The sequence below is a fragment of the Colobus angolensis genome, unplaced genomic scaffold (assembly GCF_000951035.1).
Source record: "Colobus angolensis palliatus isolate OR3802 unplaced genomic scaffold, Cang.pa_1.0 Scaffold109, whole genome shotgun sequence".
Lineage (NCBI taxonomy): Eukaryota > Metazoa > Chordata > Mammalia > Primates > Cercopithecidae > Colobus > Colobus angolensis.
Genome location: NW_012111919.1, coordinates 1,165,482 through 1,181,433, shown reverse-complemented (window position 1 = coordinate 1,181,433; position 15,952 = coordinate 1,165,482). Strand labels below are relative to the sequence as shown.

The 15,952-nt window shown below is 38.1% G+C and overlaps 1 protein-coding gene across 1 annotated transcript in view; it reads left to right on the top strand.

The window, feature by feature from the left end:
• The window catches only part of EPT1 (ethanolaminephosphotransferase 1), a 50,642-nt gene that overhangs the window by 19,634 nt on the left and 15,056 nt on the right, over positions 1–15,952 (top strand). Inside the window, exons 2-6 of the mRNA XM_011950283.1 lie at positions 1,334–1,402; positions 1,836–1,944; positions 4,162–4,236; positions 8,369–8,631; positions 10,264–10,372. Of these exons, the coding sequence (XP_011805673.1) occupies positions 1,334–1,402; positions 1,836–1,944; positions 4,162–4,236; positions 8,369–8,631; positions 10,264–10,372 (625 nt within the window). The remainder of the gene's footprint in view (positions 1–1,333; positions 1,403–1,835; positions 1,945–4,161; positions 4,237–8,368; positions 8,632–10,263; positions 10,373–15,952) is intronic.

Sequence of the window (15,952 nt, the reverse complement as noted above, 5' to 3'; positions counted from 1 at the left end):
CGCCCTGCTAGTGTTTTTTTTGTATTTTTTGGTAGAGACGGGGTTTCACCGTGTTAGCCGGAATGGTCTCGATCTCCTGACCTCATGATCCGCCTGTCTCGGCCTCCCAAAGTGCTGGGATTACAGGCTTGAGCCACCGCGCCCGGCCTACATTCTTATTAAATAGCTCAGTAACTGGGGAATAAGCTCCCTTACCATACAACCCTAACCTATTTTGTCTTCCTTTGCATATTTATGCAATTCAGTATCCTGCTATATGGGGATCTGTCATTCCTTTGGAACTTAAAACATATGTAATTATAATAGCTAATACTTACATAGTACTTACTGTAGGTCAGGTACTGTTTTCACTTATCTAATCCTTATGACAATTCCTTGAGGTAAGGACTATCGTCTTCATTTTACAGGTGAAGAAACAAAGGCAGAGATATTAAGTAACTTGCCCAAGCTCTAACAGCTAGTAAATGTATCATAATGGTATCAAGAGGAAACACAGATTCCTCTAAGTTGAGAGGGATGAAGGAGGTTGAGAAGGTGTGTGGTTAGTGTTTGAATGCATGCAGTGTGCATTTTACTGATCCTGCAATAAGTGAGGACATGTAAGCAATATAAATTTCTCTACTGAAACACTGTAATGTAAAAGCTGATTGAGAGTGAAGGATGAGTCAGTGATTATCCTGGCGATTTGGACTGTGGATAAGTATGTGCCAATGAAACAACCGCTGTGATTAACTCTGTCATTTGGGGTTGATCTTTAGACTTCCCCTTTCCTTCTCCCATAAAAATAATATCTGACTGTGCTTGATAGTCTTTGCCTCATTTATGTTGCTATTCTAGTTTTGCTACTCAGATTAGGACATCATAAAAAGAGATGTATTCTCCAGGTTATTTTTGTATTATTATTATTATTATTTTGAGACTCAAGTCTTGCTTTGTTGCTCAGGCTGCAGTGCAGTGGCACAGCCTTGGCTCACTGCAACCTCTGCCTCCGCCTCCTGAGTAGCTGGGATTACAGGCGTGTGCCACCATAGCCCAACAAATTTTTGTATTTTTAGTAGAGATGGGGTTTCACCACACTGGCCAGGCTGGTCTTAAACTCCTGACCTCAGTGATCCGCCCTCTTTGGCCTTTCCAAAGTGCTAGGATTATAGGTGTGAGCCAACATGCCTGGCTTGTATTATTTTTGTACTATTACTTTCTTTCCTTTTGAGTAGCTGGGTCATATGCATGCGCCACTGCACCTGGCTTTACTATTGTTTTCATTTGAGAAATGTTATTCTGTTTACTAGTAGACAAAGATTTACTCTGAATATTTTCTTTAATTTCTTAACAGTACAGTGCTGTGGATACCAATCCACTTTCTCTGTATGTCATGCATCCATTTTGGAACACTATAGTAAAGGTAAGATAATTAATATGCATGTACTTTCTTGTATTAGTACGTTTTAAAGATTTTAACCTATTTTATGGAGTATTATAAATGCAACTCTCAGTTTCGTAAGATATCTAGGGAAACTACCCTTCCCATCCTCCCTTTCCTTAGTCACATACCTTTTGATTTATCTTACTGTTGAAGTTTATACCCTGGGATTTGTCATTTTTGTAAAATCCCATTTAAAATTTTCTAAAATAGACTTAATGTTATAGAAGTTTGCTAATTACAGAGGTAGTTAAAATATAGAGGATAGAAGAAATAATGCTAATGGAGATTATGGTTTACATGTCTATAACTTCTCCATATGATCTTTCAAACTTATGACTTCAATTTGCATGTTGTATATATTGGATAGAGATTCTTCTACTTTAATTATTTTATAATTATTTTGCAAAAATAGGTATTTCCTACTTGGCTGGCACCCAATCTGATAACTTTTTCTGGCTTTCTGCTGGTTGTATTCAATTTTCTACTAATGGCATACTTTGATCCTGACTTCTATGCCTCAGGTAAGAATACTACTTTATTATAAAATTTAAAATGTCTGAGTAGAGAAAAATGAAATGTGGTTGCTTATTTTCTGGTTCTGTTAAAATGTTCATATTTCCAAAAAATTTTGGATATTATAATGGCAGCATCTTGCCTGTTGAATTAGATATGTTGCCTAAAAAGCAGTGAGGTTTTGGCAGATAAAGAATAATTGGGTTTGCATGAAGATGGAAAATTAAAACTCAAAACTTTGCCTAAACACGAATACAAACAGGGCTCAGTTTACCTGTCAGCTCTAGGAATATCCTTTCTCCTTTTCTAGTCAGGAAAGAAAAATCCCCTTTCTTCTGAAGGAAATGTGATTGTCTTTCCTCCTTCCTTGCATCCCCACTTGACTTGAATGACTCCTAGTTTCCTCTGAAAATGGTTCTTAGACCTTAAGTATTTATTGCTAAGTCTGGACCCTTATTGGGGAAGAGTGGAAGGAGGCCCTTTTGGAGCCAGTGGTCAGCCTCCTCCCGCCCTCTGCTCCAACATCTTCTCACTCACCTGTTTTATCTTCACTCTGTTTCACACCAAGCTTCTGCCCCAGGCCAAAGAATTGGGATGAAGAGGGAATAGTTGGAGACAAGTTTTGTTTTTATTGTTCAGTCAGTTGATTGCATTGAGAGGAACAGAAAGATGGAGAGAGATGGGCATTTTTTGCTTTCTAAGAGAATTTATTTTCCAACAGTAATACTTAGAAATGGTGTAGTCAGGAGTGTTAGTGTTATAATTCATCTGTGTATGAGTTCAGCAGACTTTTCTGGACTGACCTGGAGAAACTGAGTACCACTGACAACATTGTTTTAGTAGAAAAATTTGGAGTTTCAAACACTTAAGACGCTTTTTACTTTTTTTTTTTTTTTTGAAACGGAGTCTCGCTCTGTTGCCCAGGCTGGAGTGCAGTGATGCTATCTTGGCTCACTGAAACCTCCGCCTCCCGGGTTCAAGTGATTCTCCTGCCTCAGCCTCCCGAGTAACTGGGACTATAGGCGTACACTACCATGCCCAGCTAATTTTTATATTTTTAGTAGAGCAGGGTATCACTGTGTTGGCCAGGCTGGTCTTGAACTCCTGACCTCAAATGATCCACCCGCCTTGGCCTCCCAAAGTGCTGGGATTACAGGTGTGAGTCACTGTGCCTCACCAAGACTTTTGATATTATAGAAATTCTGAATATTGAAAGTATACATATGCGGAACTTTACTGAAACTTTTAGTCATAGCTTCTGTACATGTAATAAAATGGTAATTGAAGTTGGAAATGCCGACTCTGAAGCATGAGAAGATCATAAAATGCACATGAATAAAGAGTAAGATTAAATTTTGTTAAGCATTGTTTGGATATTGTGGGTTTTTAAAAATTTTTTTATTTTTTTATTTTTTTTATATTTTAATCCTGAGGACACCCTAAAGAATGTATCTTTGTAACTAGAAATATTATTTTCTTTGATAACTCTAAATAAGATTGTTTACTTAGTTATTAAGAGAAGCAAACATACGTAAATGTTATATATATCTCCCCAAATCATGTAAGTTGAAGGACCAGATAAACCATCTATTCCCAATATATTTGGAAAATACAAGATGGGAGAGATTAAATGATACATTCAAGGTTACACTGCTGGTTGATTACAAAGCCAGGACTAGAACCCAGACTTTCTGATTCTCAGTTGTTTTGTCTTAGGGGAAAAAGTGAGCTCCAGATATTTCAGAATGATTCTGATGCCCAAATCATTCAGTTGAGGTGATCTGTCTATATCCAAATCAAAAGGTCTTTTGTTTAGCTAATTAATAGTATAGGAAAGGATAAGGTGAATGCTTATTACAAGTTTGTAATACAATCATAAACAACAAGAATTAGATTAAATGCAGTTAGTTTTTAAATTCCAAAAATACATTATTTTTCATTGTGGGCACATGAAAAGTATTTGTTTTCAAGTAAAGGTGAACACTCAGTCTTGAGTTTTGATAAAAGCGCAAAATAAATGCTTTACTGTTTATGAGGGGCTGGGAATTGCTTTTTTGGTTTTATCAGTTTCCTGATATTGTGTACCTAATTTTGGATTCAAAATATATTGTAAAGTACTTTAACTTCTAATGAACAAATAGCAACACTTCTCACTGTCAGTATATGCTATGGTAAGAACTACTATACTTAAACTGTATTAAAATCTTAGTTGGTTTCCTTTTCAGCACCAGGTCACAAGCATGTGCCTGACTGGGTTTGGATTGTAGTGGGCATCCTCAACTTCGTAGCCTACACTCTAGGTAAGGAATTGGTCAATACTTACTATAGTCAGTGACTGGTGAATCAGCAAGGATAGCCACCTACTAAAATAACATTTTCTCCTGTGCTTCATTCATTTTAACTAGAGTTTATTAGTATCCTGTTCAAATTGATAAATATGTTTTTGAGTCTCTCTACAAAAAATATTGTCATTCATTGTGAGGGTTTCGCAGCATAAGATGAGTTGGTAAAACACTACTTGTGGGCCAAATTTGATGTGTAGCCTATTTTTGTTAGTAAAGTTTTACTGGCACACATCTATGCTCATTCCTTAATATATTGTCTATGGCTGCTTTCCTGCAATAAAGACACAGCTGAATAGTTGCAACAAAGACTTGTGGCCTGCAAAGCCTAAAATATTTATCATGCGGCCTTTAAAAAGTATTTACCAACCTCTGGAATAAGACATAATTTTTGCTTAAGTTTGGGAAGTAATACTGCCATATGTAATAATTAAAAAATAGATACTATGATAGAACACAGTGGGAGAACACATAAGGAAGTGATCAGTTCTTTTTTGGTACAGAGAGTGGTCAGGGAGTGGGCAGGGAAGCCTACTGTGCTAGACTATACTATCTGTTCTGCCAAGAATGCTTTTCATTAGGATTATCCGCATGGTTTGTCCTGCATTCTTCTCTCCTCCTTCCCTGCTTTATTTTTCTCCATAGCACTTAAAACCATGTAACATGTTATCTATTTACTTTCCTGCTTGCTTGTTATCTCTCTTTTCTAACTAAAATGTTAAGTTTTGTGAAAGTGAATACTGCATTGTTCACTACTCTATCCCCAGTATCGTAGACACTCAGTACATAGTTTTTAAATACATGTAAAATAGCAGACCCTGACTTCAAGTTGCTTAGATCTCTTCAGATAAAAGTGACTTGTTCTCATAAAACCACCATAACCTGCTACATGATTAAATACTGATATGGTAGATGTCATGCTGACCAGAGCTGCAAGAGTTTGGAAAAGGAAGAAATCAGTGACGTCTAGAAGAATTAGGGGAAAATTTAGTTAAAAGCTACATATTTAGGCAGAGGCTTTTGCGCATTTGTTATTACAGATGAGCAGGTCTTTAAGTGCTGCTGAAGGATTTGGTTGCCAAGGACTGCTGAGAGGAATAGGGAAAAGTTGAGAGTGACCCTTGAACTCTGACTTTTGACAACACTCCATAAGATCCTTTTGATGTACCATCTACGTGTTCTAGGCCCACAGCTTTTGGCAAAAATCCCGACCTGACATGAACTATTTGTTGCAAACCAGTCTTGAATGAACATGAAGCGGTTTATAATCTTTATTCTACCTAGTGTGACTATTCATGACATTTTGCTATAGAAATACTTAGATGTTTGATCACAGGATGCTGCTCTGTGTCCTACTGGGGAGTCTGATAATATATGATATATGCCCTGAATTACCTTTTTAAGAAAAAAAAATTCTAAAGCATATCTGGACCTCAGACTTGTGGAGATGGAATGGGTATAGTGAGAAAATGTATAAAACCTAATTAATACGTAGTTTATGAATTGAGTATTGTAATAACTGCATAGGAGTTACATTGAAAATGGGAAATTGTTAAGCCAGTAAATAATGAGAAAAGACTTTCTGGGAATATTTTAGCTACTTCAGGGCAAAAACTTTCCCAACCCTGTATAACAGAAATCTGTAGTATTTGGATAGGGAGTTTGGGATTCATCTTTTCATAAGGTCTTCAACAATGTATTATGCCCCAGACTGATCTAGGCACTGGGGAATATACTTTGGTGAGCAAGATTAACAGTAATTATAAGAGTTTTTAATTCCTTATTCTGAATTTTTACAGTTAGACTAATTCTAAAACACTTAGTTAACCAAACTGTTTCTTTTGGGGGAAAAAGTGTATAATTCAGTGAGACAGGCTGTCTCTAACAGGCTCCTCTGTTTCTGCCTGTAAAATGAAGGTGTTCCACTGTGCTTTATCCTAAACTCTGGCTTTCTCCTCATTCCCTTGGTAATGGTGAGTCTCACTCTACAGTCTTAGTTAAGATTCCCATGTTTATATCATGTTTATGTCTAGCCCTCATCTGTGTTCTGAGTTCCTAATAAGTACCCTTGGATTGAGTTCCTTGACATTACCATATGGATATCTCACTAACACTTCAATTTCAGTATCTGAAATTGTACTCTGCATCTTGTCTGTCAGTCTTGCTGCTTCTTCTGACTTCCTTTTTCCTATGAACACTACCACTATCTTCGTTACCCAGAAGAGAAACTGGAGATTCTCTTCTTGTCCTTAGGCCTTATGCCTCATCTTTGCTGCATTTTATCATTTTTATTTCCTCAATGTCTCACCTACCACCAGCTTCTTATTCCTACTGCATTTCATCTCAGTTGAGGCCTACTAATTAGTGTCCTTCTCTGCCGCCTGTCATTCACACCATCAGGTGCCTCTTCCTGAAGCATTGCTTTCATTCTTGTCATTTCTCTATTCAGATACCTTTAGTAACTCCCCATATTCCCTACAACTTTTAACTGGCTCAAACCTCCTTTTTAACCTTTTTATATACTTCACTCCTCACATGCTAGTCTCTAGTCAAACTAAAGTACTTGGCATTTTCTGAACATGCATTGTGCTTTTCCACCCTGGTGTGTTTTGCTGATAGCATTCCCTCCTTTTGAAATGACATACTTCTTTATGTCTTATCAGCTGAAATCCAACTCATTCTTTATGTCCTCTACTCAGATTTCACCTACTTGAAAAGCCATTCTAGATTATCTTAGCCTAAAAGAGAACCTTTCCCTTATCTGTACTCTTCTATGGTTTGTGATATACCGTAGCTTTATTATCATGTTTTGTTCCTTTCTCTTTTTTTTTTTTTGAGACAGAGTTTCGCTCTTGTTGCCCAGGCTGGAGTGCAATGGTGTGATCTCAGCTCACTGCAACCTCTGCCTCCTGGGTTCAAGCGATTCTCCTGCCTCAGCCTCCCAAGTAGCTGGGATTACAGGTGCGCACCATCCCCGGCTAAGTTTTTGTGTTTTTAGTAGAGACAGGGTTTGGCCATGTTGGCCAGACTGGTCTTGGACTCCTAACCTCAGGTTATCCTCCTGCCTTGGCCTCCCAAAGTGCTGGGATCATAGGCGTGAGCCACCACACCCAGCCTGTTCCTTTCTCAATTGTAGATACTCTGAGGGCACAAACAGTTTATTCTAAGATTCTTCCAATCCTTATAGCACCAAGAATAGTGCATTAGTTTCAGTAAATTCAATTCTTATATTTGCTGAATATCCACTATGTGCATTTTCTGAAAGCACTTAAGATTATGGGGGCAGTAGATCTATAAAGAAGTGATTATAATTTCAAATGGGATAAAGTAGATGTTGTAACTGAAGTACTTTTGGATCCTAGAGCAAGGAGGGGTGAGATAAGGTGTGAGGAATTACTATGGCATGTTCGCTGGAAGCTTGAGAATTTGTAGCTAGTGAAACAACCCAGTAGTTGCATAGATTTGGAGGTGTTCAGAGTCCAAGTAAAATGCTGCTTTCTCAGATCTAAAATTGACACCATTTGGTGTAATATGACATTTTGATTTTTAGATTAAACTTTGAAAAATTATATATTTTATTCCTGAAATCTTTGTTTTTCGTTTAAAATTTTTTTTTTAGAGACAGAGTCTTGCTCTGTTGCCCAGACTGGAATGCAGTGGCATGATCATAGCTCACTGCAGCCTCAGACTCCTGGGCTCAAACAATCCTCCCACCTTAGCCTCCTGAGTAGCAGGAACTACAGGTCCGCACCACCATGCGTGGCTAATTTTTAAATTTTTTGTAAAGACAGAGTCTGGCTATGTTGCCCAGGCTGGTCTCAAACTTACAGGCTCAAGTGATCCTCCTGCCTTGGCCTGCCAAAGTGTGGGAATTATAGGTATGAGCCACTGTGCCTGGCCCTGAACTCTTTGAAGTGTAGAATTAAATAATTAGATTTTTATAGTACCGGCTGATAGCCATACTTAACATTTCTGTGATACGCTGATTTGTTTTGTTTTGTTTTGTTTTGTTTTTTCCAGTTGATTAAAGAAGACTGTCTCCATCCTGGTGCATATGTTGAACTTTTCCTGTGGTTTGTTTTTGTTGCAGATGGTGTGGACGGAAAGCAAGCTCGCAGAACCAATTCTAGCACTCCCTTAGGGGAGCTTTTTGATCATGGCCTGGATAGTTGGTCATGTGTTTACTTTGTTGTAACTGTTTATTCCATCTTTGGAAGAGGATCGACTGGTGTCAGTGTGTTTGTTCTTTATCTCCTGCTATGGGTAGTTTTGTTTTCTTTCATCCTGTCCCACTGGGAAAAGTATAACACAGGGATTCTTTTCCTGCCATGGGGATATGACATTAGCCAGGTGGTAAGTATGTGTTCTACCTTAAATTTTCAACATTGCCATGATACTTTTGGAAAGCTTTTGTCATTGCTTCTTTATTGCTCTTAGGCTTTTTTGATTAGAATTGATATGTACTTTAAAATTTTTTATTTTTATTTATGGAAAATTTCAAAAAAGTAGAATAGTATAGTGAATAGTAAAGTAGAGAGAATAGCTAAGAAAAAGTAGAATAGACCCTAATATATCTACTGGTTAGCTTCAGCAGTTAGCACACGTGGTTATTCTAGTTTCATGTATAACCTCCCTGAGCCCTTTCTCAATTATTTTATTTGTTTTTGTTTTGTTTTGTGTTGTTTTTGTCCTTGAGATGGAGTCTCACTCTGTCACCCAGGCTGGAGTGCAGTGGCGTAATCTCAGCCCATTGCAGCCTCTGCCTCCCGGGTTCACACGATTCTCCTGCCTCAGCCTCCCGAGTAGCTGAGATTTCAGGTGCCCACTACCATGCCCGGCTAATTTTTATATTTTTAGTAGACACAGGGTTTCACTATGTTGGCCAGGCTGGTCTCAAACTCCTGACCTCAAATGATCCTCCTGCCTTCACCTCCCAAAGTGTTGGATTACAGGCATGAGCCACCATGCTCAGCCCTTCTCAATTATTTTAAAGGAAATTTCTGATATTATATGATAAATACTTCACTATCTCTAAATAAGAGCTTCCTTTAAAAAAAATCACAATGCCAGTATTACACCAAAAATTTAACAATTTCATAATGTTATTAAATGTTCATTTGAACTCTTGATTTTGTAAAGAAAGATATGCACATAGAATTGAATGGTTGGCTTTTTGTGTTCATTGCCACCTTTTCAGTGTGTAGAGAGATTTCTTTTTTCTTACTTTAATGGCCTTGCTATTAACTCTCCCTGCCTTTGAATCCCAGCTTTTTGTGTTGCCATTTTGCCCATTTGCACCTACGTCTCCAGTAAAGAAATCAGAAGTTGGAGTGTTTGTTGAAGGAAGTGGTTGGGTGGGTAAATTTGGATCATCTTACAACTTAACCAATTTATGAGTTGCTGTTAAAGTGCTCCAAATGATGGCCAGTTGCTTGCATTGTCTAGAAGTTAGTTATTTTATAGCATTGTTGGCTAAAAGATTTTTTTTGTTTGTTTGTTTTTGTTTTTGTTTTTGTTTTTTGTGACGGAATTTCGCTATAGTTGCCCAGGCTGGAATGGCGGGATCTTGGCTCACTGCAACCTCTGCAGGGTTCAGGGGTTCTCCCGCCTCAGCCTCCCAAGTAGCTGGGATTACCGGCATGCACTACCATACCTGACTAATTTTGTATTTTTAGTAGAGATGGGAGTTCTCCATGTTGGTCAGGCTGGTCTAGAACTCCTGACCTCAGGTGATCAGCCCGCCTTGGCCTCCCAGAGTGCTGGGATTACAGACATGAGCCCCCATGCCCGGCCAAAAGATTGTATTTCTAAAGGTAAGAAGACTTGCCACAAAAGGTAAGAAGACTTGCCACATACCAAATATAAGCATACTTCTTGCTTTTACTAAAACTGTTTGACTTGACTTAATGTTGCATAAAGCATGGTGACTCCTGATCTTTCTAGCGTTAATGCTTCTGTATGCTTTTGTCTGCATTTTCCTTCCAGACTATTTCTTTTGTCTACATAGTGACTGCAGTTGTGGGAGTTGAGGCCTGGTATGAACCTTTCCTGTTTAATTTCTTATATAGAGACCTATTCACTTCAATGATTATTGGTAAGAAGCTCCATGTTGAAGCCTGTTTTAACTATCACTTTGTTATCAAAAGAGCCGGTATTTGACTATAACAAGCAACAACATCCTTTGCCTCACAAAACCTCCAGGAGGCAGAACAACCCTACAACCTTGTAGGATTTCAGCCTAACCATTAAGAAAAATAAGATTTCTTTGTTTTTGGGGTTTTTTTTTTGTTCAGCATCAGTTATTTCTAATCAGAGGGAAATATCAAAATAGATCACACAAGCCTGATAAAGTGACTATTCAGATTAACCTAGGCTGTATTGGAGGGTTCACATTTGGTATAGGTTTTATATTTATCTCAAAGTTGAAAATTACTAGTTTGTATGAAATACAGGACAGATGAAATGTAGAGATTATTTTATAATGTATCCACTCAAAAAATTAAGCTTCTATTCCTCTCAGATATCCTCCTTCTTAACCCACTGATTGCTAAAGATTTTTTGTAGTGGTAATCTTTCTGTTTTGATTTTAGCTAAAGGGGATATCTATAGAATAATTGACTGAGTGGAGGAGGGTATTAGTGGTATGGAAAGAGGTAAAGAGAAATCTAGATTGTTATTTTGGGGCCCCAGGAGTGGCACTGAGAACCTTTGTAGAAGTAAAAAGGTATATGTGTGGGCTATGTCCTGTGTTCTGCTCTCTTATCTAAAAAATAGGCCAGGCACAGTGGCTCATGCCTATAATCCCAGCACTTTGGGAGGCTGAAGTGGGAGAATCTCTTGAGCCCAGGGGTTTGAGACCAGTTTGGGCAACATAGTGAAACCCTGTCTGTAGAAAAAACTGAAGTTAATCAGGTGTGGTGATGTGCACCTACCTGTAATGCTAGCTACTTGAGAGGCTGAGGTCAGAGGATCACTGGAGCCCAGGAGTTGGAGGTTACAGTGAGCTATGATTGCATGTGCTACTGCACTGTAGCGTGGGTGACAGAGTGAGACCCTGTCTCAAAAAAAAAAAAAAAAGAATAAATTAAAAAAATAACCCTTTAGACATATTTTTTAATGTGAAGTGTGTACTCTAGTAGGCACATAATTTTCTTTATAATGTTTCTACTTTTATATAATAAACCCCTATGTACTGTTATCCAGTCTCAACTATTTTCAGTACCAGTGCCAATCTTGTTTGAAATGTGCCAGTACTCTCTAGCCCCCTGGCTTAGCCCCCTGGGTTGTGTTATAATATACAGTTTACTTTACTTACTGACACATTTGCCTTTATATTTGACCTACCATGTGGTTGGTGTTCTTTCCCAGAAGTTTGAAGGACTTTCTTTAGGTTTTTTTATAGTGCAGGTCTGGTAGCAGTTTATTCTCTCTTTTTACTTATGTGACAATGTATTGATTTTGCCTGAATTTTTTCTTTTGGCATTTTGAATACATCATTTTAATGTCTTTTGACACCCATTGTTTCTGAGTCAGCTCATATATCATTGTCACTCTGTAATGTATTAGTTTTCTCTTGTTGCTTTCAAGGTTCTGTTTTTATCTTTGGCTTTCAGAAGTTTGACTATAATGTACTTAGGTGTGGTTTTCTTTGTGTTTGTCTTTCTTGGTATTTGTTGAGCTGTTGACTCTGTTGGACCTGTAAATTAGTATTTTTGACTGAATGTGGGAAGTTTTCATTCACAGTTTTACTTCTTGAGATATTTTTTCTTCCCCTCTCTCTTCTCTTCTGGGACCCCACTTACATGTGTGTTACACAGGTTTGCTTGATACTGTCCTAAAAGTAATTTTCTGCAGCTTGATTAAGTTTTCTTTAATCTCTTTATTCTTTGTAGTGGATAACTTCTATTCATCTATCTTTAAGTTCATTGCTTTTTTTCGTCTGCCATCTCCAATTTGCGGTTGAGCTCATCTAGGAAATCTTTCATTTAAGTTATTGTACTTTTCCCTGGGTGCAGTGGCTCACACCTGTAATCCCAGCACTTTGGGAGGCTGAGGTGGGAGGATTGCTTGAGGCTAGGAAGTCAAGACCAGCCTGGGTAACATAGTGGGATCCCATCTCTACAAAAAATAGAAAAATTTAGCTGAATATGGTGGCACATGCCTGTAGTCCCAATTACTTGGGAGGCTGAGGCAGGAGGATCACTTGAGCCCAGGAAGTCGAGGCTGTGCTGAGCTGTAATTGTGCCACAGCACTCCAGCCTGGGCAACAGAGTAAGACCCTGTCTCAAAAAAAAAAAAAAAAGTTACTGTACTTTTCAACTCTAGAGTTTCCATTTGGTTTTTAAACTTTCCATTTGTCTGTTAAGATTCTTCTGTTCATTATTATCTATCATATTTTCCTTTAGTTCTTTGAACATATTTAACATTGCTGCTTTAAAGTCTGTCTACTGAGTCCAACATCTGGGCCCACTTACGAGTCATTTTCTGTTGACTGCTGTTTTTTTTTTTCTATTTCTTTGCATATCTAGCAATTTTGTTGTTGTTGTTGAAAACCAGATATTATAGATTACATTTGTGGAGACTATAATCTGTTCCGCTCTGAGGATTTTTGTTTTTTTGTTCTGATAGGCATTTAACTTGTTTGGACTCAGATGAAAAAATTTGTCCCATCACATTGTATATTAGCTCTTGTCTCTGGTTATTTTCAGCTTTTAGCTGCTGCTTTTTTAGCTGGGTCTCTTGGGGGTCTCCTTTGTGTCTGTGTAGTTTAGTGGTCAGCCAAAGATTTGGGCAAAGTCAATACTGAGATTTTGGCGCTCACCTCTCTGTGATTTTCTTGCTTCTGGAGTTTCCCCATCCTGAATCTTCAGCTGCTCTTCCAGCAATTGTGTTCTGCCCCCAACCCTCAAGCCAGTAAGAGTTTTGCCTTCTTCAGCCCAGTCTGAGTGTGGGTTGGAAACACACTTAGTGAGAGAGACAACAGACTCACATCTCACCAAGAACACCTCTGACTTTCAAGGACAGCATGTCCTCTACTTTCTGCCTTCTCTTTCACTCTATTCTGTGGGGTCTTCTATTTGCTTGCTTAGTTTAGCATCCATACCCAGGAATTTGGGCAGAGTATATTCTCAGATTTAGAATCTCAACCCTTCTGCATCTCTCTCTTCTACAATACCCCCCACCCTGCTTTCTAGTTCCTCTGCTGCTCTGAATTATGTTAACTGCTTCCACAAGCTGGTAAGGAAGACTGGCTTTCTGTCATCTGGGCTGGGACAGGGTAGGCAAGCCATAAACTGGGAGTTGTTCCCCAGTGTTTCAACCGTAAATGTTTCTCGAATTTCTCTCTGCCCTTGAGTATTTTCTAGTACCTTCAAGTAGTTGTTTTAAATATCTTTGGTTTTTAATCATTATTTGTGAGAAGAATTGTCCTCCCTTTTTATGCCATCATTAACAGACACCTTCCTTCCTTTAGATTATTTTAAAGCGAATCCCATATATCATTTCTTTTCATCCATAAATACTTCATTGTGTATCTCTAAATGATAAGAATTTCTGTAAAAGAACCACAATCGATGTGTTTCTATAGCTGCCAAGTACCTATATAGTTGCCTTTGGTTGGTATGCCTTTTAAATTTCTGTTAATCTGGCTGAGCACGGTGGCTCTAATCTGTTAATCTGGCTGGGCGTGGTGCTGTAATCCCAGCACTTTGGGAGGCCGAGGCAGGCTAATCTTCCAAGTTCAGGAGTTTGAGACCAGCCTGGCCAATGTGGTGAAACCCCATCTCTACTAAAAATACAGAATTAGCCGGGTGTGGTGGCGTATGCCTGTAATCCCAGCTCTCAGGAGGCTGAGGCAGGAGAATCGCTTGAACCTGGGAGGTGGAGCTTGCAGTGAGTCAAGATCGTGCCATTGCCAGCTTGGGTGACAAGAGCGAAACTGTCTCTAAATAAATAAATACGTTTTTTTAAAAAATGTCTTTCAATCTATGTAGCTTTCCCCTATTTTTCCTTTGAAGTTTATGTGTTGAAGAAAGTGGGTCATTTGGCCAACAGAATTCTTAGATTCTACATTTTCCTGGTTGTGGTCTCATGGTATTGTTTAACATGTTCCTCTACCCCTCACTTTTCCTGTAAACGATAGTTAGATCTGTGAGCTTAGTTTGATACAGGTTTAATTCTGGGGGTCAGGGGCGTGCTGGAGAACAATACTTATTAAGTAGTGGTCTTTCTATTGCATCACATTAGGAGGCAGGTAGCGAGTTTACGTTTTGTATGTCTGTTCCATCTGCTACAAAGTTTGCATCACCACTTTACCATACTTATATATATGTATATATTTTAACCTGCTACCTTAAACTATTAAGGGTTAAACTTCACCTAATTATATTAACAGACATTGATTATCATGACTTAGGAATTCATTCATTCAATGGATAGGTAAGGAAATCAAGTTTTTAGTTTTATGATAAAATACCTCATAAATACATACTGATAATTTGAAAGCAAATTTGATAGTACAGAATTTTTACTTAACCTCATTGATCTTACATTTTTATCTGCTTTAAACTTACGACAAAATCCTTGGTTTTCAGTGATACAGAATACTCACTTGCTTTATCCCGTGAAGTACAACAGTCTCATAAAACAGTACCTAAATCAGCAAACAGAGGAAAACTGAAAATTAAGATTTTGTTTATTTTGCAGTTTTATTTGTCCTTATGACTTGTCCCACTAGGTGTGTCCAGTCAGTTTACTATATTTTAAAGTCACCACTCTGTGGTTATGCCACCAGCTGTGGATTTATACATCTAGGTTTTTTTTGTTTTACTTTAAAAATTACTTTTTCTTTTAAAATTCATTTTTCCTTTATAATTATGTAAAATATTTGTGATAACAAAGTCAAATTTACAGAACGAGGTATATTCAAAGAAGTCTAGCTTCTATTGCTACCCAATCCTTTCTTTCCTCATTGTTTCTTTCTTATTATAAGTAAATATTTGTGTTTCATTTTATCACCCACTTTCGTAGATACATGGTAGCATTCCATTCTGTATGTACCATACTGTATACTGTGCCTTTTTTCCCGGCCCCCTTGCTTAATTGTATATCCTAGCGATCACTCCACAGTGGTCTATAAGAATCCTCCTCAGTCCTCTTACAGCTACCTGGCACTTCACTGTGTGGATGTACCATAGTGTGTCTAACCATCCCCCTATCAATAGACATTTGGGTTAGTTCCAGTTTTTGCTGTAGTACAAATTGCTGCAGTGAATAGTCTTGTACGTCAGTCTTTTCATGTTTTTGCCAGGGTGTTGTGGAAGAGGTCCCTAGAAGCAGAATTTGCCTTTCTCTTACTATGAATGAGCTTTTCTAGGTTTAAGAGCCATTTGTATGTCTTTTTCTGTAAATTTTACATCGCTCAAGCAGGTTTTTTTTTTCTATAGGGTTATTGGCCATTTCCTTTATTTTTAGAAACTCTTCATGTATTAGGTATATTAATCCTTTAATATAGATTATAGTTTTCCCCATTATTGTTTCTCTTTTTAATTTTTCTTTTTTTTTTTTTGAGGCGGAGTCTCGCTCTGTCGCCCAGACTGGAGTGCAGTGGCTGGATCTCCGCTCGCTGCAAGCTCCGCCTCCTGGGTTTACGCCATTCTCCTGCCTCAGCCTCCCG